General features: G+C 37.1%; 1 protein-coding gene and 1 pseudogene across 20 annotated transcripts in view; both read left to right on the forward strand.

The window, feature by feature from the left end:
• The window catches only part of gpp (grappa), a 276,164-nt gene that overhangs the window by 242,387 nt on the left and 7,030 nt on the right, over positions 1-26,747 (forward strand). For 7 of the 20 annotated variants that reach the window (XM_067759401.1, XM_067759414.1, XM_067759402.1 and 4 more), the window contains exons 2-7: positions 636-1,902; positions 3,715-4,298; positions 4,677-4,849; positions 7,274-11,713; positions 15,644-15,910; positions 15,985-16,410. In XM_067759401.1, the coding sequence (XP_067615502.1) occupies positions 1,624-1,902; positions 3,715-4,298; positions 4,677-4,849; positions 7,274-11,713; positions 15,644-15,910; positions 15,985-16,410 (6,169 nt within the window). In that variant the 5' untranslated portion in view covers positions 636-1,623. Of the gene's footprint in view, positions 1-585; positions 1,903-3,714; positions 4,299-4,676; positions 4,850-4,897; positions 6,983-7,273; positions 11,714-15,643; positions 15,911-15,984; positions 16,411-26,747 lie in introns of those variants that run through there. The other 13 variants (XM_067759410.1, XM_067759397.1, XM_067759399.1 and 10 more) reach the window with 4 other exon arrangements.
• LOC137237443 (glycerol kinase 3-like) overlaps positions 1-26,747 on the forward strand; it is a 277,790-nt pseudogene that overhangs the window by 85,308 nt on the left and 165,735 nt on the right.

Below are 26,747 nucleotides of genomic sequence, written 5' to 3' on the forward strand. Positions count from 1 at the left end.
CTAATCCTTTCATCCTAAAAATTGGATCATTCATCAATCGCTAAATCATAGGCTAATTTAATAGGTTTTTAGTTTACAATGAGTGATCGCAGCTGTCTCAAGAAGACTTCTTAACTCTATGGGATGGGATTAATTCAATTCATGATCCCTGAGCTTGATTTAATTACCTTTGGCAACTTAAAGAAATATTATAGATTTCACACAATCTACATTTACACACTGCTTCTTATAACAGCGATCAGTGATCGAGACTCGGCGATGTACAAATACCAAGTCTTTTATATTGATTTTTCGTGTAAAAAAAAAGTTTTTTGTGACAATGAATTGCTATTGTATTTCGTTTCGGGACACAATTTGATAAAAGAAACAATTAATTCGGAATATAAGAAAGACAGAAAAACGATATCTCTCACTGCCAACTGAATTGAACTCGCCCTACTATGCAACTTGATTGGACATTTATAGTGGTTGTTGTTGTTTCGCTGCAAAATTTATGTTTTTTAATATTATATCTGGCTTTTAATAATAATAAATTTTAATTTACAAAATTTTCGTATTCTTATTTCCACATCATTCTCTATCAAGCGAAACAGAAACATACTTCTCAATATCATCATCAAAATCACTCATACTAGCAAATCATACCTACCTACATTGAAAGTTGAGAACACATTAACAAAAAAAAAAAAAATTAGGGTACGTGATGAAACAAACAAAAAAATATAAAAACAATATTAGTGAATTAAGCAAAAAGTTAGAAAAAGTACAAATTACTACGATAAGATCATCAAAACAACATCAAGCACAACAGGAGCGCAGGGCGGGAGGGAGAGAAAGTAAGAAGAGAACTGAAACGAAAACAAAAAGGGAGAGCGCGCCATTTTCAACGAATATACTAAAGAACACGCCTGGCTTCGTTCGAACCGCGATCTATGAGGGACCAACCCATCGCTTCCGCAGCACTTGTAAGCGGGAACTCTTAGGTAATTCCTAAAAAACAAATACAAAAACTAGAAGGTGTAGCACGCTGGAACCACACTCAAAAGTTAACACTCAACTTCATCTAACTGCGCAAAGTCATACGACTGTAGTGAAATCTTACGGCTTAGACATTGAGTTGTTGTTGGTTGTGTTGGTGGCGGCGTTGTGTTATCGGCATTGTCACAGGTGTTGAACATCGTTATAAGACGATACGTTGTTGTGTGCAGTTAATTATTGGTGACTGTCGAAAAAAAACAAAAAAAAAAAGACAAAAAGTCACCCTAAAGTTATTTAGACATCGTCGATTGACACGCGCCAATCGCCATACCAACGCATCCGTACAACCTCTACCAACTTGTTTGCCTTCGTTCACTCGTTGTTAAACATACATGAAAATAACAACAACAAACAATTAAACATCAATCATCAAGTGAAAAAAAAAACCAGTAACAAATAACAAACCACTGCCCATTTATTGGCTGTCATTAGCTGCCTATAAAAATTGTTTGTTCATTTACATAGCTAACCAGCTGGGGTTTAATCGGCTGACTGACGACGCTCTTCGTGCACAGTCGCCATCATCATTATTATTGTCATCATCATCAACAACATCCAATATTGCAACATTATTTAATAGTAAATATGGCAACGCCACAAGTTAAAGATTTGGTGTTGCGTTCACCTGCTGGCTCCTGTGAAGTGGTCACCTTTGCTTGGCCCCTACAAGTTGGCAGCGGTGCGGACAAACACGATAATGGCATCGATATTATTGACACAATCAAATTTGTGTGCGAGGAATTGCCGAGCATCTCGTCAGCATTCGAAGAGATTAATCTCAATCAAATTGACACTGCCTGCTACAAGACTATGACAAATCTTGTCGATCGATTCAACAAGGCTGTAGACAGTATTGTTGCATTGGTAAGTACATGAAATATTTTATAAACTTTACAAAGCTTGTCCTTCAATGGTTATAATATAGAAGTGGCGCTTCGGAATTCCCGCCAAAAATAACATACACAGTTCCTTTTTATTTTTGATGTTATCTCACTTTAAAGTCGAACTTCGAACCACTGGCATGGTGAAAAAAATGCACAAAAAGGCCCTCAGAGACCTCGACAAAAAGTCGCTAACATGTGAACCCCGTTCTCAAAGACAAATACCCCAAAGTCGCGATTGAGGAAAGCAAGCTCGCCTCTATCTAGCTCAACTTCGATGTGGATTCTGTAATAGGTTAAACACTTGTTCAGAATCCACCATGGCATATCCAGTGTAGGTCCCGCTTGTAACGTGTCCCTCTCTAACACCCTTATCTCTTTGCTTCAGTCCTGTTGTAACACAAAAGTTTCCTCTTTTGTGATTGATCGCACCTATTGACTGGTGCGAATCACTGCTAAAACAACCACATAAAAAAGGGTTAACCACGCTCTGTACCAAAGTCATTATCATCTGTCCTCTCTGGTAGTTAAAAATCATTACTTCACCTTACAATTCAATGCTTTTACAATTCTCATTGTCTTCTTCAGGGGTAGGTTTATAATTGTAATCTTGTTGTTCTTATTTTCAACGAAGAGTGCTTACACACATAGGCGGTCGAGATAAACAAATCGAACACTACCTTCGAGTGACTTTAATTGAACTCTTGTGAGCCGCAGAAAAAGTGCCATCTCTGAAGCATATTTAAATTATGAATACCTTGGACAACTCCTGTCCCAAACAAATAATTTTGAAAGTGACTGTAGAGGACGAGTAACCTATTATAATAATCTGAAAAGTAAAATCCAATAAAAAGCAATCATGATAAGCGGAAATTTTTTAAGCGAATCATTCGCCGACAAGACCATAAAATTAAAATTAGAAAAAACCCATCTTAGCACTTTTGACTTGCAGTTTTCCGTTTCTAGTTCGAAGCTTATCGAAATGAAATCAAGCTATTTATAATAATAAATAATAATAATCGTTTCCTATCGTCCCCAAGTCTCAATGTCCGCAAACAATTCAAAAGTATTAAACATATTGTATTTCACTCTGTGTAGCCTTTCCATCTACCCATTGTTGTTGCAGAGAGAATGTTTGGAGGAAAGTTATCGATGTTTATGGTCCTTTACCGGATAGAGATCGCTATGGTAACAAGCACCATTAATGTACTAGCCCGATCGTCTAGGAAACGATTTAATGTGACCACATTGAACCATCCCTCCTACAACCTAATTTCATTGAGAACTTGAGGTCGTCAGGCTTTCGTCTGCTAATTATGTATATGATACATTCAAATTTGTAACAGCATTCCGTTAGGTGAGGTTTACAATTTAGTTGCAAAAGCTGTGAAGTTACAAAGCTTTGTTTTGCGCTTGTCAACCCGTTGAACCCATTTGGGCCGTAACTATTGTTGATCCCTTTTCAGTTTAATGGTTATTCGAAATCCTAGAAACTAACCAATATCACATGATAAGACAGCTACTAACATGTAACCTCTCTTCCATGTCTGTTTGTGTTTTGGAATCAATTTCAATTTCTGCACGAGGTTCAAGTCATCTTAGGTCACAAAGTAGCCACGCAAAAAACCGACTTTAATTCTAGCGTAATTTTCGTTTGGTACCGAGATGTGTTTTTTATAGGCTCTATGATGTTTCGTTTCCCATCCATTTTAAATTTACAAAAATCTTAATTTGAATTTATATATGGAGGTACCACTAATATTTATATATTTTTTATCTATTTTTTCTTCAAAAGGAAAAAGGAACCTCACTGCCCGCTGAGCGTCTAAATAAATTCGCTCATCCCAGCTTACTCAGACACATATTGCAATTAGTATATAATGCTGCCGTACTCGATCCGGATAAACTTAATAATTATGAACCATTTTCACCCGAAGTCTATGGCGAAACATCGTATGAGCTCGTGCAACAGATGATCAAACATGTAAATGTAACAAACGAAGATACATTTATTGATCTCGGTTCTGGTGTTGGTCAAGTTGTATTACAAATGGCTGGCTCATTTCCGCTTAAGGCCTGTGTTGGTGTCGAAAAGGCCGATACACCCGCACGTTATGCCGAACGTATGGATACGTATTTTCGTCAATTTATGGCGTGGTTTGGCAAACGTTTTTGCGAATATAAATTGATTAAAGGCGATTTTTTAGTTGATGAACATCGTGAAAAGATTACAACATCGTCGTTGGTTTTTGTAAATAATTTTGCGTTCGGACCAAATGTCGATCATCAGTTAAAGGAGCGATTTGCTGATTTACGTGATGGTGCGCGTGTTGTATCATCGAAATCGTTTTGTCCGCTAAATTTTCGAATAACTGATAGGTAAGTGTGCTTTTTTTTAAATTGAGAGGGTGTAGTTTTTTTACAGGCCCAAGTTTGCAGAAGCCAAGTTTTATGGACAACTCAAAACTTGAAGTAGTCGAAAGTTTAAAAGGCGAATTCGAAGAAAAATTATAGCAATGGGTAGCAAAAACCTTTCCTTTTCTCCTAAACGTTTCGAAGCTTTTCACATCTTCATCAGGGTGTCTGTTGCATTTATTTTTAATTAATTAAATTCCACTGATTGACGCAAATTCAATCGGTCGCATTATTAAATAATTAGACAACAAAACTATAAGCCACTCCAGTTAATTTTTATTAAATTTATGCCAGTAACAAAGTTATTTCAACAAAAATTTCTCTTCTTTCGTATAATCACAGAAACCTCAGTGACATTGGTACAATAATGCATGTAAGCGAAATACCACCACTCAAAGGTTCGGTCTCGTGGACCTGTAAACCAGTATCGTACTATTTACATACGATTGATCGTACGATATTGGAACGTTATTTTCAACGATTAAAAACAAAAGGTGCTGATAACGATCACGTCGGTAAGTACATAAAAATTTGGAAAGAATATATAAAGCGAAACGGACTGTTTGGATATTGGCCCATTAATTACAAGAGGCAGCGAAAATTGTATAGAAAACTAGAACAATTGAAAAATTATAAAAAATGCAGAAATTAGTTATTGCATATTGAAAAAAAAAACATAAATTGAAAATAAAAGAGCAAAAGAGAGAAAGAGAGCTGGAAAATATTCACAACAAAACATTGAAGCAAAATTTGTTAGTGCAACAATCAAACAAAAAAAAAACAAAAACAAAAAAAAACATCAAAAAGGAAAATATGAATGACGAAACAAAAAAAAAAAACAAAAAAGAAAACAAAAACCAAAAAAAAAAAAATATTGTGCACTAAGAGAAGAGAACAACACACAAGTTAAAAAACTTAACAGTAAATAAAATTAACACAAAAATTAAAAACTTTAACACAATGAAGAAAAATCCCGCCATTAGTCAAAATTTTGTTTTATCCAGAATAAAGAAAAAAATAAAAAGAATAAAAAATAAAAAAATAGGAAATAGCGATATATTACCCCTTTGACGTGTAGAGAAAATAACAAAAAATATTTCAATAAAAAAAAAATAAAAAAAGTTAAATAAACGAAAATATAAAAGTCAGAATGAAGTAAGAGAAAGAATTAATGATTATAATATAAAGAATTAAAATAAACGAAACGAAATTATAGAAAATAAAAAACCGCGAATAATTAAAACGTAAGTCTTAATAAAAAGGAAGAAATAAATTTGAAATAAAAAATGTAATAATGACACCAAAAACAACTAAAATTAATAAAATAGTAACTCAAAAGATGTGTTTCTTAAGACAAGCCTTATACAAAGCCACTTTAAGCAGCAAATTCTCCTTAAACAGGGAGTCAGTTTTGGAATCATGTTTTTGAATTTTATTTATTTAAGCAAAAATAGCTTTTTGCCTGTTTGTATAACGGTTTTCTTATACATATTGTTGTAGCATATATTTTTATATCACATCCTGAAAAGACAATAAATCAATACAAAAAGAAAACAAAAGAATAAAAAATGATTTAAATAAAAAAAAACAACAAATAGTAAAAATGTTAAAAAAATTTTTTAAAATAATAAGAATTATGGAAAAAAGCAATCAAAAATTAAATTAAATATAAATGAAGTAAAAATAAATTATATTAAAAATCCATGAAGTTAATAAATGATACGAAAAATTTAAAAGAAAATAATTTAAATAAAACAATAAACAAAAAATGACGTAAAAAATACAAAAAGTAAACAAAACAAAACAAAAAAATTCAATGAAAACAATAGAAATAATAACAAATTTAAAAAGAATCTAAAATATTACAAACTGAAAAAAGAACGTAAACTAATTTTTTTTTTAAATGACAAACAAATTTAGTAAAAATAAGACATGTAAACAAATTGAGTAAAAATAAGAAAAGTAAAATTATATATAATTAAGAATAAATAGCTAATTAATTAAAAATAAATGAAGTATGAGATGGCCAAAAAAATTAAACAGAAAATAATTTGAATAAAAAAAAACAAATGAAATAAAAAAAATTAATAAAACTAAACAAAAAGATATTAGAAAAAAAACAGTAACATTTTAAAAATTAAAAAAAAAAAGAAAAACATTAAAAGAAATAAAAAATTAATAAATGATACCAATAATTGAATAGGAAATATTTAAAATTTGTGAAAATTACAACTGAACTTAAGTTAAAATAAATACAATTAGATTATTTAAAACTAAAAGTGAAATGGTAGTTACAAATAAACAGAAATACATACATATGTACCTACGAAATGTTAATATAAAAAATGTATATATATTTTAAAATATAACTGAATAAAAAAAATAAAGACTTTATTACTTTCGAATGTAGTATATAGAAATATATAGTGAATAAAAAATAAGAGGACAGCGACAATATTAAAACGATTCGACAAAAAAAAACAAGAAAAGAAGCCGAAGCCACGTTTGGTGCGCTATGAAGTGTTCGATAAAAAAATATTTTAAGCGAAAAATCCCATTTTACAAAAGCTCGTATCACAGTTCAAAACTAAATCTTCAGAAGAATTAACAAGCCTAAAAAAGCGAACATTTACACCAACCGCTAAAAAGTATGTACATACAGTCATCAACCATAACAAATATCCTAGAACAAAAAAGAATCCGCAATCAGTCAAAATTCATTAAATTCATTCGTTCACTTTGGCTTATTTTATTTCTTATTCAAAATAGACAAGATTTGTTTAATTTAATATTTTTTTGTATGTTATTTTATGTCGTATGTGATTTTGTTGTTGTGTATACAATAGGTGTTTCCTCCTCAACCTTCGACTATTTAAACGTATTTAGTTGTAATAAACTTTATTAATTTGCAATTCTTTTTGCTCGGTGTCTCGTTGCAGGCTCCACACGCACCACACGCGATCGTGCCAAACGTGAGGCTAATAATCACGCGCTCAATAATCATCATCATCATCATCATCACCATAACAACAGTAACAATAATAGCAATAACACCAACAGCAGCAGTAACGTCCAAACGACCTCCAACAACTCCACCGCCGCAATCTCGACGTCGTCGTCGTCGAACTCCTCTATGAACAACAATAATCTTACACAACGCACCAATTCTCCAGCAACAGCGTATGTTAGCAACAACAGCAATTATAATAAGGAGCAATCTGTGACGACAACAACGACGTCGTCCAAGACAACTAGAAATCAACTCCAACGCGAACAGCGTGAACAGCGACAAGCACAGGCTCAAGCGCAGCGCAACAATAATATTGATATGGATACGTCAACCGAGAGTGATGGTGAAGCGGCAAACGGCAGCGCAACTGGCGGCACCTCCAACGGTCGCACCACACGTAAGCTCTGGTCGGATTGGTGCAGCAGCAAGGGAAAATCATCACAGTCTGATGATGAGGAGAATAACAATAATTTTAGTAGCAGTGCTACAACAACAACCACTACAACGACAGCGCGCAATGTACGCACCGTTCCACAGAAGAAGCGTAAAAAGCTTACACGTAAAGCGGCAATTGCCAGCAAAAGCGCTGCTGCTGCTGCTGCGGCAGCTGCTGCACGCGAAGCTGCAGCACAAGCAGCCGCTGATGCAGCTGTCCTAGCGAATAGCAAAGATTCCTCATCGAAAGAGGACTTTGGGGCTGGCAGTGGTGGTGGCGGAGCTCGAGGGCGCAAAGGTCGCATGAAAAAAGGTGCACGTGGCCGGAAATCCTTGAAAATCTCTGGTCTAGATGTGCTGCACAAACAAACGCTATTGAGTACATCACATGAGGTGCTGAGTAAGAAGTTGCCAGCAGCACCAGGTACTGTAGATCAACAGTTAACATCGCTGCTGACGCGCAATATGTCGCATACAGAGCTCGAGATACCAGAAGCGCCCCAAGATACGCCATATGCGCTACAAATTTTACTAGACGTCTTCCGATCGCAGTATATGGCAATGATCGAGCAGATGAAAGCGAAATCATTTGTACCGAATATAAAACGTCAGATACAATTGGAACAGGAGCGCAAACAACGCATCAAAAATCGCGCATGCCAATTGGACAAGCAGATAAAGGTGCTGATAGACGATAGTGTAATGTTGCTGAAGGCACGTATGAATGAGTTAGGCATCAATGTCAGCTCTCCGAACGATCTTATAACGAAGGCGAAGGAGATTGTTGGTCGCCACAAAGAACTACAGGGAATCGCTAAGAAAATACAATCGCAAGTGAACGCTTGTGAGGTGGAGCAAAAGCGTCTGTTGAAAAAACACTTGCAGCAACTGCCTGAGTATCAGAAGGTCAACGGGAGCAACGGACGTACCAAACTGGAGTACCCCACAAGTGGTGCGCTTGATTTAAGTGAAACAGCTGCGCATGAATTGGTGCTTAAGGAAATCGCGAATACCTTGGCGCAACGTAAAAAACTATATGCACAAGTATCAAGTATCGAAAAGGAAGCTGCACTTTTAGAGAAAGCTACGGAGGAGCGGCGTACAGCAGCAGCATTGCTTGCGCAAGGCACAAATATGACATTGGCTGCAAATGTAATAGCAGCGCCTAATAACGCGCCAACAATGATGCCTGCTACGCTGATACCAGCGGGAACTGGTAGCTGCGGTGGCGTGGCACAACCACTGCATCTAACGGCGCCACCAAGTAATGTCGCCACAGCAATGAATGCAGTGTCGAATAGTAATGCACCTACAACACCCAGCAAATCGACTTCGGCGCATACAACTCCCAAGAGCGCACGCCGTAGTCGCGACCATCGAACGCGTTCACAAGAGTGGCCTGATGTGCCGGATGTAGGAAAGATAGAGGAAAGCAATCCCGAAGTGTTGGCGCAAAAGATATTAGAGACCGGGCGTCAAATCGAGGCAGGAAAATTTGCAGGCGCTGCGGCTGGTGCAGCCTCCAATACGTACAATAATGTTGTTATTGGCGGCAAACAGCATCCACCATCGGCACATGCGGTGCAAGCGCATCATCATCATCATCAGAACAACAATCATATGACACAATACCATGAGGAATTTGCGGCGGCGGCAACGACGGCAGCAACGAAGAAAAAGTCGCATTCGCGTAGTTCGAGTAACGAACATTTACCATCTGTTTCCATTTTTGTTGCCGACAGCAATTTGATGCCAGCACCTAAGCAGCATCAGCATCCGCAACAGCAATCGCCTTCCGGAACTGGTAATGGTTTACGCGGGACAACTGGCTTGCTACCGAAGTGTGATCTACCTGGAGCACGTAAGTCGGCGTTATCTTCAGCTGCGGCAGGTGGTATACAGGAATCGCCCAAAGTGGCCAACTTTGAGGATCGTCTAAAGAGTATAATTACATCGGCGCTGAATGAGGATCAGGAGCATCGAAAAGCTGCTGCACATCAGATGCCAGGAGCTTCACCTGTCCACTTGCATGAAATGGGTACGCACGCACAACAACCGGGCTCTCATCAGTCATCACCGGTAGCTAGACGTAGCAAGCACTCAACATCAGCTGCATCGATGATGAGCAACATGGGCGCACAACATCATTCACAGCATCAGCAAATGCAGATGCATCATCAGCAACAACAACACTCACACCATCACAATCATTTGTCGCAAGCGATGCCGCCAAATAATTTGAATAGCCTTATCACTGTTGCTACACAGGGGCCAACCCATTTGAATGCTGCCACGACCATATCGCCGATTACACCACCACTGAATGGAAGCAATAGCCAATATGGCAGCGGCGGTGGTGTACCCGGCAAATATGGTAAGCAACATTCGTCTTCCACAAGCCAAAAGGGAAACACTGTTAAATATCAACAGCACAATGTGCACCTACAACAACAACAGCAACAGCACCTGACTCACTTACAGCAGCACCAGCACGCGCACTTTTGCGGCCCAACCGTGCCCACCGCAAGCAATGCGCCAGCTGATTTGGCCTTCCATCATCGTCGTCGCAGCTCAGTCAGTGCGGCGAGTTTTGAGCACTATGCTGCCCAGCAACAACAACAGCAGCAGCAGCAAGCACTGATGATGGCCGCTGCAGCAGCTGCTGGCAACTCATCTGCACAACACCATAGCGCGTCTAGCAATCATCAACATTTAATGCAAACGCAACTGGAGTTCAAAGCGCCCACCGTTACTGCCGAAAATCTTGTTTTAAATGTATCGCAACGTTCAAATAGTCGCGAACATCTGGTCGATGAAGTTGTGATGGCACCACGCTCCAGTTCGGCTAATTCAGATTCGGCCGTTATGTATTACCCACCGACGCGCGATCGTCTTATGTCTTTAGAGCGTAGCAATAGTCGTGAGTCTGCTACCTCCCAGCCATTGCCGCCACATCAAAACAGCGGTGTCAACTGCGTTCAACAACCAAGTCGTCCGAATTCGAATTCATCGCAACCCGATTATACTCAAGTATCGCCAGCAAAAATGGCGTTGCGTCGGCATCTTTCACAAGAGAAACTCAATCAACAAATGACGTCGGTAGGTGGCGCACCTACTGGGTTGCCAATCTCAACGAAAACCATTGGTGATCTAGTGAATGGCGAAATAGAGCGCACGCTAGAAATATCACATCAAAGCATAATTAATGCAGCAGTAAATATGAGTACAGTCGCTGCGCCAGCACCACCAGCGCCGACAAATGCTGGTCCTAGCGGCACAACTTATATAGACCGTGCAGCTCATGACCGGTTATTAATAAATCCAAACGCACAACGTCCTGAGCGCGTACATGTCCGCGTATTCGATGACCAAACGCCAGCAGCGCATGCACAAAGCGGTGCAATGGACATCTCACCGCGCCATATTAGTGGTCGTAAATCGCCTACACTGCCACCAACGCAATCTCAATCCAATCACAACTTAGCTACGCTTTCACATGTCGTTTATAATCATAAGACAGCGACTGGCAGTGCAGCTGGAGCATCAAATAGCGGTCGTGCCAGCAACAATAATAGTAGCTACAATGTTGGACGAGACGCACAGAATCCTTCACTTTATCAACAAATGACGTTGAGTAGTGTGGGTGGGGGTAGGGAAACGGCTGCCCGTCAGGCTGCTGCTAACGGCAATGTTGGCGGTGCTGCTAATGCTTCCCGTGCTGCTAATGCTTCCCGCGACTACCAACCGGTGAGCTTGCCGCGCGCCGAAATGAAGGGCTGCATCGAAGCGTACTTCAACGATGAACATCATCAGCAACAGCAGCAACAATCACACCAGCATCATAATGAACAATCGCAATCACATAAGTCAAGCAGCAAAGAACGCAATAATGGGCGTGGCAATCGTTTAAATGGTACCAATCCACCGTTAGAGGGTGAGTATGAAAAAATATATCCCTTAGCTTGATGCTATTAAAATGTAGAATGTGTTAGGAAAACAATCACAATGAAGTACCTATCTTGTATATTTTTCCAATGAACATTTGGGCGATTCACAACAGTCGTATGCATGTAAAATTTTAAGATTTGAGTTGTTTCCATGGTTCCCATTATAGAATTTTATTAAAGCACATACGGCTAATAGGAGACCTTGTGAATTGTCTAATTAATATATCGAAGAAATTGCTTCAGATTAGGTGGTAGAAAAAAGACTGATAAAGCATGATTTTAGTTGTGGTTTCCCTTAAATTGCCTACTCAGCCCAAAGTAACACTTGTTCCGATATAACTACACTATCGACTGCCAGGCAAGACACTGCTCGTAACATATGAAAAAAAAACATCTGCTGCGGTTTTGCATGTCCGCCAGAACACGGATTCCGAACTTCCGCGGGATGTCTCATGATGCCATAACACCATCTTCACATTGTGGCTCAAAATCTTAGCAGCCCAATAAATTACGCCGGCAGTTTCTACTGGAAAGTGACTGCAGACAAAGCCAAAAAAGATAACTGCTCGTTGCAAGACGCCTTCTCAGCCGGAGGTTGCGTTTTACTGTTTTCGCTATATTTTTTATATTTTGGTCCCATTCTCATAGCTCCTCTCTGCGAAAAGAAGAACTTATTCAACTAAAAGATGAGAAAATTTGAAATTAAAAATCGCGAGAATTTTTCCTTGCAGCGCTTCTTTTTCTAGATTTCGGCCTCGTTTTAGTGAAAAATCTGATATAATACAGGATATCTCTAAAAATAACTTATTTAAATGAAAGTAAGTGAAAATTTTAAAAAATAGCGTAATTTTTTTAATTCCAAATTTTTTCCTGCGACGCTTCTTTTCCTGATTCTGGTCTCGTTAAAGTGTAAAATGTGATTAAAAGCTGGGCGGGCTAGGATTCTTTTGAAATAACAATAAATTCTATTCAATTCTATAGCGTCTATCTTTACTTGCTGGTTATATGGTTATGGCCTTTTTCCCTGAAATGGTCATAAGGTCACGAAAATGTCCTAAATGACCATAAACTCAAATTGGAAAAGGTATTTGACCATTTGAAGTGGCCATAATGCCAGTTGATCTTATGGCCATTTTAAGTGATCATAACGTCAGTTGACCGTATGTCACGCCACCTCTTTATCAAAGGAACTCTCACCGGACCACTTTTTGAACCGATGTTTCCCCAGAATGCACCACAGGCGAAAATTTGGAACAAACAAGTAAGGGCGGGCTGCCTTTGGTTTCGCCGAAGACATTATGCCTTTCATGAATGGAGCTAATTAATAACCTGAGAAATTTTGAAAATTTGAACCATCAGTTGCATGGGATATATGTATATTATAAAAGAAATAAAACGGACCAAATTGTAAATCGAAGGCATCCTCAAATCCCCTCGAACACACACAAAATTTCACCAAAGCCGGTCCCGATCGTCTACGACGAGTTTAGTCACAAATGCACATATAGATATTTCTGAAATGGTCGTAACCTAAAGTCACCTCTTCGTTTATATATGGCGGACCTCAGGCTTGGCACACAACTATAAACACGCTATAGGGTGAGAAATATCGATCTGGTACTCCTTTCCATTATCGGTCTTAAGACTTGCTAGACGTCTTACAGAAGTACACGACACCAAATTTGAAAGACTGAAAACCATAGGAACATGTACAACATTTATCAAAAGGACTTGTGGGGAGTTATCAGCAACGTTATTCTCTTTAATATTATTCCCTTGCTGACTGATGAAAAATTGATGAAGTTTCTTTCAATAAACATCCCAACAAGCTGATTCAAAAATATTATCCATACTCACAAGAATTTATTGAGGCTGAGGGTCTATGATACGATGCATCTCTGTCCACCTGTTTGGAAAGACCCAGCGGTGAAAGCGCGTCGTATAAGCTTTACCATTATTGGACTGTAGACTAGCCAGTTGATTTTGAATTTGAATTTGCGATGAACCCTTCGTTTCAGAAATCGATTTTGACGGATAAGAACGGCATATATTAAAAACATCTCAACCTTTTTGCTTCGCTTTACACGAACTATGTAGTTATAATAACACAGTGTCTAAACCATACATTGAATCCATGTGTCAATACCCTAACTGTAACAGTAAACTATTTTATTTTATTTGTAATATATTGCGCGCATATCTGTCAAATTCGAAGGATTCATTGTTAATGGCCTTACGATACGTTAAGGAAAATATTTAGAGGCGGCAGACTCTCAAATAAGATCCAAAGATGTGCTCTAAGAACCAGAAACCATTTGTAATTCCCACTGATTCAACCGTCGGGGCTGTTGTTGGAAGCATCGGAGTAGTTGGGAGACTCAGTGCGTCCTCAATACAAAAATCCCTTGAGAGTGCTATTTATAGCCTTACAGAAAAAGGAAAAACGCCTTGAGCTTAAGAATATATCCCTCTGTGCCTTTGTTGACATCTTAGGGGCTTTCAAAAACGCGACACAAGCTATGATGGCCAAGGACATAAGCCCAAACAACTTTGAAGAACAATTAAAATGAAGCTAGAAGGAACAGCTGAGTCGTGAATTGCCACTAGAAGAAGCCCACAAGTAGATGCACTCTATCCTCTCTTGAAGACGATAGTGATAGATAATCTTCTATAATCCTTGAAAACCCATATCTTTCGGTTTTGCAGACGACTTATTCGATCCGTTTAGTTTAAATTTTACCCCTACATTTCCCTATCACCAAGTTCAAAATTATGGTCGATTTTCAAGTCCTTATCTTATTATTAAGTTATTTAAAACCGCTCGGATTATACTCCACTTCTTCACGGGCTTTCTAAATACAAATTTTAAAGGCTTTTCCCCAAAAATTTATGATTTTGTCTCTTCACTAAATCCAATAATGGAAATTGAACATAAATTATTTACCACGGTTATGCTGAAATAAGAGCCTTTGTTTGGGCGAGCCATTTCGGTACATAGAGCCGGCTATCGTAAGCTGGGCAGTAAAGCACGTAGCGACTCGACGATTCCACTGCGTCCACCCTCTTAATAAGATGCAACGGCAAAGATTCCGGTATATTGAGACGTACTGCATGTATTTCCAATGGAGAGTGATCAGTTAGATTCTCAACACCCACGGATAAATGAGCTTAAGTGAACCTAAAGACTGGCAGACCACTAGACATACACTTTCCCCCAACAAGGTATCGCTATCCTGAAAAAAGAAGCAGTGTCTACCACAGGTGGCCAGCGGAACTCCGATTTCCCTACGGCCATCTACGTACGGTTCAGCTGCAACTATAAGGGCTAAAGCTTTCAGCGTAACAATTGTCCTAGAGGCCGCTATGACCCGGGACCAATACCGCCTTAATATAAAAATAGTTCGATGGAATTTTAACGAGATCAGGTACTCTCAGACTACCAACGAGATCACCACAGTTGAAGGGTTTAATAGCCCCTAAGCTATCGGAGTAGATGTTAAATTCTTTGAACGTAGTTAGCAATATAGAGTGGTAAAAGGTAGATTAAACTTGCATCTATCTCCTGAAAAAAAGACCCTCCAACTTCGACCCAACCGTTAACCATTTAACTAGTCCACTACCTTTAGATGAGTCCCTCTCGTCAGGCCGATATTGAGATATTTGCTGAGGTGAAGCTTGCACACAATTGGTTTGGCCAATCTTTGGTCTCTTGCACATAACCAGTTGTTATGCAGATTTTAGGCAGATCCAACTTCTCCATTTCCATTCACCACTTTCAGTTGGCCGTGAGGTCGCAGAGGCATCGGTTACTCTACAACTCAAGCTTATTCTTCCTCTATCCATACGTACATTTGTATTTTTTTAATATTCTTTCAAGCATATATTATAATAAATAACTTTCTTTCATCATCACGCAGGCTTAGCTGCTTCACTGCAGGATCATGTTATGGCTTCCCGCAAATATAAGGAGGAGCACGAGGAGCGCCAACGACGTGCCGCCGCAAGTTCGTTAAATAATAATAGCAGTAGCGATTTACATAATCAAATGCATCATCAACAACAACACCTCCACCACCACCAACAACAACATCAACACCAATATGGCAGCAGCCAACAGCAACAACATCAATATCATACGCAACAAGGGCAAGGTCAGGTCACGCCCAATAAAAGTAAAGTGGAAAGTATGTATTAATGTTTTTTTTCTTATTTTTTCAATTCTGCAAACTAATTTCTCAAATTTCACACCAAATTATAGTTGGTGTAAAACGCACATCGCCATTGGCAAACAATCAACAACCACGCCCATCAAAAATCGCACACTATAATGATAATATGACAGCGAATAATCAGCACCATCACCATCAACAACAACAACATTTAAGCAACAATAGTCCATATGCCAATATGAACGGAGTTAGCAGTAGCAGCAACAATGCTCCATCAGCACAGCAACAACAATCCACTTTATCGCCTACAAGCCGACGTAATGCAAAATTACCACTTGAGCCATTATTAATGAGCCCAGAAATAAATTCGATAATGAGCGGCGGCGGTAATAGTGTTGGTGGTAATAGTGTTGGTGGTAACGAGCGCCCGTTACAATTATCACGTCAACAACAACAGCGTGCAACAACGCCGCACAGTACAACACCGATTGTGGGTGGACGCGACGGTGATGATGGTAAGAATTGATTCGTTTCTTTGTTGCAACAAAATTAGTAGGACAAAAATAAAAATAGAAAATAAACAAATGCACCAAAAGCCACCACGTACCATCTATTATCACCGTTAGTCACCACCACAAATAAAAAAAAACCGACTGTATATGCACCCACGCTAGTTAGTTATATGTACATATATATATATGATAATATAGAAAAAAAAACTTAGAAAAATAGTTAGCATTTAGAAGAAAAAGGATGTAGGCATAAGAATAAAAAGAAGACGAAAAAAATTTATGGAAATAGCTCATAATGTGTACCTGAAAGAAAAGCAAATATAAGAAACAATACTAGAATAATAAAATAAATAAAACCCGACAACAAGAAAACAAATGCACGCGACATGTCATCGAGTACCAAAAACAAAAACACGAAAAACTCCCATCATTACCATCGAATATTAGGTCATAAGTACAAACACGTCAAGTATATTGCATAACTTCATAAGAAAAAAAAAGATTAAATAATTTAATTTACTAACTGCATTGCGAACGATAAACAAACATTCATACATTCGTCAGTCATTCAACTGTTTGCTCGGTAACATCATAAATGTTACAATTTTAAATCTGATAAACTTTAACAATATATGTTTAAGCACACATTTTCAGCTTATTGTTGTTGTTGTTGTAGCGATAAGGTTGCTCCCAGAAGGCTTTGGGGAGTGTTATCGATGTGATGGTCCTTTGCCTGATATAGATCCGGTACGCTCCGGTACCACAGCACCATTAAGGTGCTAACCCGACCATCTCGGGAACGATTTATGTGGCCACATTAAACCTTCAGGCCATTCCCTCCCTCCCCACCCCCAAGTTCCATGAGGAGCTTGGGGTCGCCAGAGCCTCGTCTGTTAGTGAAACAGGATTCGCCGCGGATAGGTGAGGTTGACAATTGGGTTTGGAGAAGCTATATATTGCGCTGGCAACCAGAAGGGTTGCGCTACACATCCCCTTGAATCTGGTATTTTAGTCGCCTCTTACGACAGGCATACCTTACAATATTCTGATCGCATAACCCGCTGGGGTCCATTCAGCTGCTTGGGTCCATTTACATAAGCGATATCTAGAACTTCTCCAAACATCTCGATTTCTGCGCAACCTGGTTTTCTTCACATTATGTGGCGTTGTCTTCGGAGGTATCTAGCTTATCAGGTTGTTACTTAAAATTCTATGGAAAAATTCCATCAACTTTCAAAAACTTTGCAAAGATCTCGATAGTTGCAAAATCTAGAAGCATTTTTTTTTTCATCATATTGCCTTGTCACCGAGATATGGCTTATGCTCTAGCTTAAAGCGGAAGTTACTTAAAATGTGATTAGAAATATCAATCGGTTCTGAGCAAATGTTTCGACGCTTGAGCGCCTAGACGATTTTAGCAGTTGTGGAACAAGTTAACCCAAATATTCTTGTTTCGCTATAAACAAAGCGTATTATGAAGTTCCACACCAAAACGTAACATTTACATATTTTCAAAAAATTTACCCTTCAATGCAGATCTCTTCCACTTCCAGATTTCTATCGAAATTTCCATTGGCGTATTTAAAAAATGCAACCAAGTCTTCATTACGTTGACTTGAAACCATCATATAGAACTATTTCTCATAAGTTTGCTTAAAGTATTGATATAAAAAAATTTTTTACCAACTACCAAAGTCGCTAATCTGGAGGTTATATAATTTTTGCAACAATTTGGTTTTTCTTAATGGCTATATGGACATATTAATTTGAAACACAATCACCTTCGTTTTATGCTTATTAAAGAAAACTTTCTCCATTAAAAAAAAAAAAAACAAAAGAAACAAATTGTAAAATAAACTTTGCCTATTTTCTCGAACTACTTATGATGTAAATGTTTAATTTTGGTGTGGACCTTCACACCGTCGACAAAGGAGATCAAATCCCCCTCAACCGGTCTCTACCAACTCAATGGAGGTGTCCCACTTCCTATGCTTCCAAATATGAGTGTCGGTAAGAATACTTTCTGAGCAGGAGCGTGCTTGTCTGTTCACACGACAAGTCTGTCTTGCGCCACCTACCGTAATATTTTTTCGTTTTGCATTTTCATTGGACTCTGAACTATGGCCCCAAAGTTTCAAGTATCTACAACAGGGAACACGAAAACAACAATGGCAATTTTTATCAAATTTCGTCAATTAAATTTGTATTTTCTTTATTTTCGATCATTTAAAAAAAAAGCTTGCAGGAATTTCTTAACTGAAACTATATGGAAAGAAATATATGTCTCAGCCAGGACGTTCGGTGTGAAAGGCCGATGACGCTATCACCACACTACTGTAGCCTGCTGTTCACATCTGCCATCACTCAATACAACGAGCAACAGCATTGACTCCAAAATTAATTTCGATATATCACTGCGAAAAGTTTAATATAGTACAATTATATACATAGCATTAACATTGCGCCATAAACTCGAGTTTATGAACCATTTTGGAGTTTCACAGTGCTGGTTAACACGAAAATAATACGTAAACTGTTCGAGTTTATGGCACATAGTTAATACTATATAACACCAAACTTTTTTACTAAATTTTAAAGTACACCAAAATTAGTTTTGTTGTGACGCCGAAAAGTCTTAGCACTGCATTTTTTTTTGTGCGCTAAAGTCATGATATTGTAAATAATGAGGACGAAAAATTTATGAATATAAATAACAACCATTTTGTTGTTGATAATTTAATTATTGATTGTAATTGTGAGAGATAAGTAGTAATAAAAAACTACAAATTTCGCCAAATACAGAGTAAACATTGAATGACCCACGTTCATACTAAATACTACTTAATAATAATAATGTTGTAGTACAACAACTCGCTCGCTCACTCATTAAACATTGTATTGTTGTTGTTGTTGTTGTTGCTGCCTTTTACTGATAATAGTAACTTTTTGTAAATTTCATTTTTTTCCAATTTTAAGCATAATTTGTAACAAAAAAATCCTTTTTAGTAAAATTGCTTAATTATCATTTAGTTAAATTGCTTTAAAAATGTACACAAATCCGCTATAAAAGACGAAATTTATATATACTTATAAGTTAACTGTTAATTTTTCTATATTTTTGATTTTGCACTTATTAATTACAAAAAAAAAAAACAAAAACAATAATAATATTAATAAAAAATGCCTTTATTTAGTTATTAAGTTCTTTATTGCAAAGAAAAAGATATTAATTATTTAATTTGTTTTGGTTATATAACATTTATATTTTTATTAATTGACTTTCTTGCATATTTGGTTTATGTAAATTTCAAAATTTTTTGTGCGCATTAAAATTAATCAAAGTTTTTTTAATGTGAACTTATAAAATTGCTTTTTATTTTTTCCCCTTTCATCACCTTCACCTCATTCCCTTGGTGGATGGACTTGGTTGTGGATACTACTCTTCTACATTGTATAGCCTAGACAGACGGCACGTGAAACTGGATTAACTAACTGATTGTGGTATGAGCACACACGATCAGTAAACTCGATTAGGCATCGTCTTTTACAATCAAATTTTAATATGACTAAGGGCATTTTAATTGCAACACCGCCGAAAATCTCAATTTATTACCGTTGTGGTGTTTTGCTCACATTCAGGAGGAGTTGGATATTCTGTTTTTTTTTTTTTATACTTTTACGTTATTCAAAATTTTCTTTTTGTGTTATCCTACTTAACTGAATACTTTGTGCTTCAACCTACCGTCTTTCAGGAACGCATTTAGATTAGACTAGATTGGCTAGTTAATCGAGATTCAACGTTGCCGTCTGTATACATTTTAAGGGTATTTGGTATTATTTGTCATCATCTCTCATTATTTTAATTTTAATATAGTGGTTAATGTTTCAATTATTTAGGATGCATGTTTCATAAGAAAGCATATTATTTTCAGAAGGTTTCAGAAGGGCTTTCACAGTGTACATATATATATTAACATTTACACCGAGAAATAATCAAACATGATGTTGTGATCCCCATAAATTCGACAAATCAAAAATTTTCCTAAAAGTATGATAATATAATCTGCTGTGTGTAAGATCCCGGCTGGCGGGCCGGAAGCACACCATTTTAACTATTTAATAATAAGCTCTTGGTCAAAAGCCATCGTAGACTATAGTGTCCATTATAATAACCAATACGAGTTCGTAGGACTTCGCGTCCTTAATTAGCGGATATGGCTCATGCTGTTCGTTCTGCCTTTGTCGTAAGCATTCACTCTAGTGTTGCCCTGAAATCTTAAAATGCCCACTTAGTCACGAAGATCTTTACAATAGCTTTGATGGGCGTACATATATACCTAATGTAGACGATAAAGTGCTGATAAAGCATCCTGTTTGGCAAGGTGTTCTGACCCATGCACGGAAAACCATTCCAACATAACCTTGCAATATTGCTAAAGTGTCACTTAATTGATGGAATGTTGCTGATACTTATGCCCCTATTACCGTTTACAACTCAACTCTGGTTGAGTTGAAATTTCGCAATTTGGTATTACAGATTACAACTCAACCTGTCAAAAAAAATTTCGGTTGAGTTGTCTAGTCTTACAACTTTTTGTGGCATTGCCGTTTACAACCTTGTGTTGGTGTAGTTGTCAAAGACGTCAAAATCTTACAACTGCTTACTAGCAGTTGTCTCATGCAATTTTGCAGTTGTTTTGAAAAATGTTACGTTTTAGAAGACGGTTCACCACCTAATTTTTAACAAAGATGTTCAAAGTTGGTATCAAAAGACACGTTTCGACCTCCGATTTAAGAATCCGAAAACAAAAATTGTAATTCTTTGCGACAGCATGACACTGCTAATACGCGTCCAAAAATATCGAGACGCGTATTAATCTCGAGAACAATAATCCGAAGGCGGAAAAGAAACATTTTATCTCTTTTCCGGAGATATTTGTAGTTGAAGTTGGCGATTTTCATGTGGTTGTTGTAATGTTGTTGTCTTTTTTCGGTTTTTGTTTAATGTCTTTTGAACGAGTTAAAATTTTTATTTTCCGCCTTCGGATTATTAATACTGATGCCAAGACGCATCGTTTAATACCTCTCTCGATATTTTTGGACACGTATTAGCAGTGTCATGCTGTCGTAAAGAATTACCACAAAAATTAAAAATTTTATTTGTAATAAAATCTAATTTCATGTGGTTGTTGTATTTTGTACACAGCTATGCAGAAAGGTGTTGGACCCAACCAGAGTTATTTTTACGAATCGCGGCCAAAGGCCGCCAACGCAGAAAGATGTTCTGTGCAAAAAACTGTGGAACGGGCCTCATATTTCGGACCCTTTTGGGCCATTTTATGGGTCTTTGTAAATATCTTTCAAAAGAAATAAAATTTTTAATTTCCGCTTTCGAACCCTAAAAACGGAGATGGAAACCCGTCTTTTGATACCACCTTTGATAAGAGTTAGATGGTGCACGGGCTTATAAAACGTTACCAAAAAAAAAGCAAAAAATTTAAAGCCGGTAGTTAAACCTTTTTTAATCAAACAATAATCAACAATTTTGTACACATTTCTAGAAAAAACAACATTGAATAACTTTTTGACTTTAGTTGGACGAGGCTGGCCGCAGTTCGGATGCAGCCAAAATAGGTGAAATTATGCGAGTCCCATTGATACTTATCACTACTCCTGGGAATCCTATTTAAGTAAAATACAGTTTTTTCTGTTTGGGTTTAAATCTACTTCACACAAATACGCTCCTCAATAATATCTAAAACCAGTCCAACACCAAAATCATTTCCACATCATATTTGAAAGCTGCCGTCAGCAAGTAATCGGAGTATGGTGCATAATTTTAAAATACGAACGCGTATGCGGAAAAGGTCCTTAATTTTGTTTAGTACTGAGTAAAACGCTTCCCTTCAAATCTGCAAAATAACTTCATATGAAACTCATTATTTGTCACTTAAACATGTTTGGTAGTTCCAAGGAATTGGAAGGATCACGCGAATGTTTTCCGTATTCGCGAAATGTCAATCACCAACATTTTTGTCATTATAAAATAGATTTCATATAATATTAATAAAAAAAATCACATTTGAAAATGCTTAAATTTCTGCCACAAATTTATCAGCTGTTTATTTATCTGTCAAATCATCACTTTCTGAAGTTGGCAACTCAATTCAATTTCAACTGAAATAAGTTGTAATTCGTAATACCAAACAGGAGTTGAGTTGTCTTAAAGTTGAGTTGTTTTAATTACAACCCAACTAAGTTGAGTTGTAAACGGTAATAGGGGCATTAAGCTGATGATGTGCTACAATAATGTAGTGAAAGCTTTTATGTTGCGTTTGATTTGCTAGTGATGATCAATAGCTTCAACCAACGCGCAAAGTTGCTACAGATGTTCAAACTTTGCCGAAAAACGTGATGTTTTGTCATAAGAAGTAACACTGCAGCAACAACTGTAGCTCGTTTATTAGCTTAAGTTGTTTCTGTCCTTTGCGCTGGCTTAGGGCTTCAGACTAAGGAAGCGACAGTGATTAATAGCTTCACGGGTGTATTTAGGTTTCAGTTAGTGATTTTGAGAGATAGGCACCAGGTAGACGAACAAATTCTTTGTTACTTGGGATAGTCTCTGTGTGATCATTCTGTGCCAGGGTTCTGTCGACTGTGATTTTGGAGGTATATTGCGTCTCTGGGACCATTGATTTGGGGATCTCCTGGATATACACTATGGACACATACAGTCTATATGCGATCCTTATAGATCAGCTAGTTCATTTAAAATGCATCAAATATAAAAAAAGAGTTATATGAAAAAAAAAAAAAAAAAATGGATCAATAAAAGTGTTGCATGCAATTGTTGCTCTAGACATTAAAGCAAGTAAATTTTCAAAATCAACAAGAAATTGTTTGAAAAATTTATTATGAGCCTACATTCCCCTCTTTTAAATGATAAGAGTAACTTTGTTAAGGTTGTAAGACCTCACAGGATCTTCGATACTTTGCAGCCTCGCGCTTGATTCCACGCCTTCCCTGGTTGGTCGACCATGTGCAACTCTCGCCTTATTTTTATATCGCCCAATCTAATTGGGATGCCTGCGATACAAGCTGTGAGAGCTACAACTCGTTTAGCTAGCTCATCCGCTATTTCATTTTCATCTATTCCCATATGTCCAGGAACCCAATATAGATGTATACTTCTCCCTATCCCGGTTATTCCCAGGGATTGCTTATACTCTAACCCACTTTAAGATATTGTGCTATGAGAGGTTAAAGCCTTAATGCTGCTAGGCATTCAATGTAAAAATTAACGCGACTGCAGGTTCATCAATTTTCCTCCAGAGATTTTATAGCTTTCGTCACGACTACTCCTTCTGCCTGAAAACCACTCATTGATCTGGCAGCGTGAAGGATCTGTTTATTTCCGGATCAGGGTGTAACTCTACTCACTTATTAATTCTCGTAATAATAGTTGTCGAAGGATAACAAAGTTTGAGTCATTAAATAACTGTTAAATTTTCTGAAATATGTATATCGTTTTCTCGCGGCGAGAAACCTTCATATCTGCACAGCACTAAAGGAGAAGAAAAGACAAAAGACTTCTGAAAAATAGACATTTTGGGTTCGTTCCTTCATTCAACATCTATTCTGGTCCTATGATAGCACGGATATAATTACTAGGGGGACTCGCTTTGTCTTGCAAGGATTGAGAGAAATGTCGTTGAAGCATGGCTGCATTTTCATTTCATTCTTTGCACGAAAATATGAAATTCTTGCTTGTATATTGTTACTGTGATTATAGGCTTGTTTTTTTACATGTATATACATTCACATTTGCTTATCGCTTATCACTTAGATAATCACCCGTATTGTCATTGTCGTCGTCGACATCGTCGTCGTTTTTCAGTCGACGTCACATCGTATCGACGTCGTCGTCACTTCGACACCAAATCGGTATTGGCTAAGCTTGTTGAGACGACGACGACAATTTATCGATAAAACGAAATTAAAATATACCATCTCTGCCATTTCTGGATCAGCTGTTCGATTTTTTTACTATTTCTGTTTAGAGGAGTTTAAAATCTATTTGTACTATGGCTTTATTGTGAATATTTGCACTGCATTACCGGCAGTTGCTATTGTACGCTAGATGGCAGCGCACTGTAAGTTTTAAATCTAGCGACAATTATTGAAGACTCGCGACAGTGGTTGAAGAACTCGCTACAAAACCGGTTGTGCTTAATAGTCTGTTGGTCAAAGTATATAACCTATAGCTGAATAGGTTACGTTGAATTGTGCACACACACACTTTTCGGTCATAGAAGTAGAGATAAAATGGAGAGACCCATTTTAGTTGCAAGTATAATGCATACTGAAATTAAGCAGTACTAACTATCTGCGCAACAATATCACGTGTTTAGATAAAGTCATGTACTTAGCAGTCCATATAAAGTTTAAGTGCACATGTATATACATGTTAAAGAAACAGCTAATATCTGTCTTAGCATTCAGTGCAATCCGTGCATCGTTTGCAAGACAAAGCGAATCCCCTAAATGTTTTTTTTTTTTTCTTTTTTCAAATCAAAGAGAGAGCGCAAACATACATTAGAGGGAGAGATTTTTTTTCATATTGCTTTATACAATTGTTTTTGTTATTGATATTAGAGAAAAATTGCAAAGTTTACAAACGGCGATGGTTACTGAGAGATGTTTCTGAATTTCACTTCTTCATCAGCTAGCTTTTCGGGAGCTGAGTATTGAACTCGAAATCTCCAACATTCATACTTTATACTAGTGTAAAGACAGATGCCGTTAACCACTCAGCCATATGAATGCTCCGTTGCTCGCTTTGCAATTGGTCTCTAAGTATTGCTTTGTGTTAAGTGTTGCTATTCCTTTATTCACCAGTTAGGTACATAGGTACTAATTCTATATGCTTTTTTAATCCTAATTGTGTGGAATATGTATAGGCGCGCTTAAGAGCTTAGTAACACTGGATTTTCATAGTATTGCTTTTGTTAGCTTCCGCTGTTTTTTTATGTTAAGGATTTTTCGGAAGAGTTAGGAAAGAATTTATGAGTAGATATCTCTCGCGATATCTACGAAGGTTGTTGTCAGTATTTTAGGTTTCAACAACACAATTTTTAAAAATTGTTTTTCCAGACTTTTTTGCTAGCCCTAAGACATTTTGCTTGTTCTTGGTTATCTTTAATAAAAATTATTAAACATTTACGAAATGCATTCAAACTTAACAAAATACTTAAAACACATCATCATTGCTCCTCTTCATTTATGTTTCGATGGCTTATTTCATTCGCTGCTTTAGCCTGCTCAATAATATTCTTATGCAGCTTTTCATCTTATTACTTTTACAATTTTTAATTTTATTTCCTGTCCATTCACCTACATATATCTTCCTACATAGGTAATCCAGTTTCCAAATATGTTTCCCATCTCAAAACTATTTCATACAGCAGTCATGGCAAAAAGAAATTAAAAATTTAGCTACTGAAATTGGGCTTCGAAATTTCTTCCCACCTAATTATAATTTTTATATGTTGTTTATCGGCGAAAAGCAATGTTTTATTAAAATTGTTGTTTAAATGTTAATTGGTAAGTGTGTGGTTTAATTTTTAGTTTCTGTTTTAGTTTAATATTAATTTTAACTGCATGCATTGCGTTTAAAAATACTAATCAATTAAAAAGCACCAACTTTTAACGAAGTGAAGCACAAGTGTTCAGTGACAAAGCATGCTAAGTAGTATTTCCAGTTTAAATTTATTTTGTGTTCAAAGAAATCGTTCTTTTGAGAGCAACCCTGTCTATAACACTGCAACAATTTTGGAATAATTTTCTCAGAGCAGCATAATTTCGACCCTAGATGATGTATTTGCGAATTCAAATTTGGGTGTTAATATACTCTTGCAAGGAAGAAATTTGTAAGCTTACAGAGACGAGTATAGGGATCTGTTGAGGGGGTCTACAAGCGCGAAACATCGAGTGCTCCAGCGAAACAACGCGGTTGAGAAAAGTCGAGCTAGAGAAAATATAGACCAGGAACTTAGAAAGAAAAATGGGTAGATGATGCAGAAGAGCCAGCAGACAACACTCACACTAATAGCGTTTTCTTTTCTGACAAAAGTGTTACCTTTTTGTACGCCGCGCAAGGATTGTAAATATATTTTGTTCTATTCTAAAAAGCATGTAACTCCTTTACGTGGTATGTCGTTGTTTTGTGAAAATTGTTAACTGCTCGCAACGCAAAAGCGTTAAACTTTTACCCTGCATAAAATGGCGATGTGGCAGTGCAACTCTGCTAAACCAGCTGATCGTGACAATTTATTTTCCTA

Source organism: Eurosta solidaginis, chromosome 1 (assembly GCF_040869045.1).
Source record: "Eurosta solidaginis isolate ZX-2024a chromosome 1, ASM4086904v1, whole genome shotgun sequence".
NCBI lineage: Eukaryota > Metazoa > Arthropoda > Insecta > Diptera > Tephritidae > Eurosta > Eurosta solidaginis.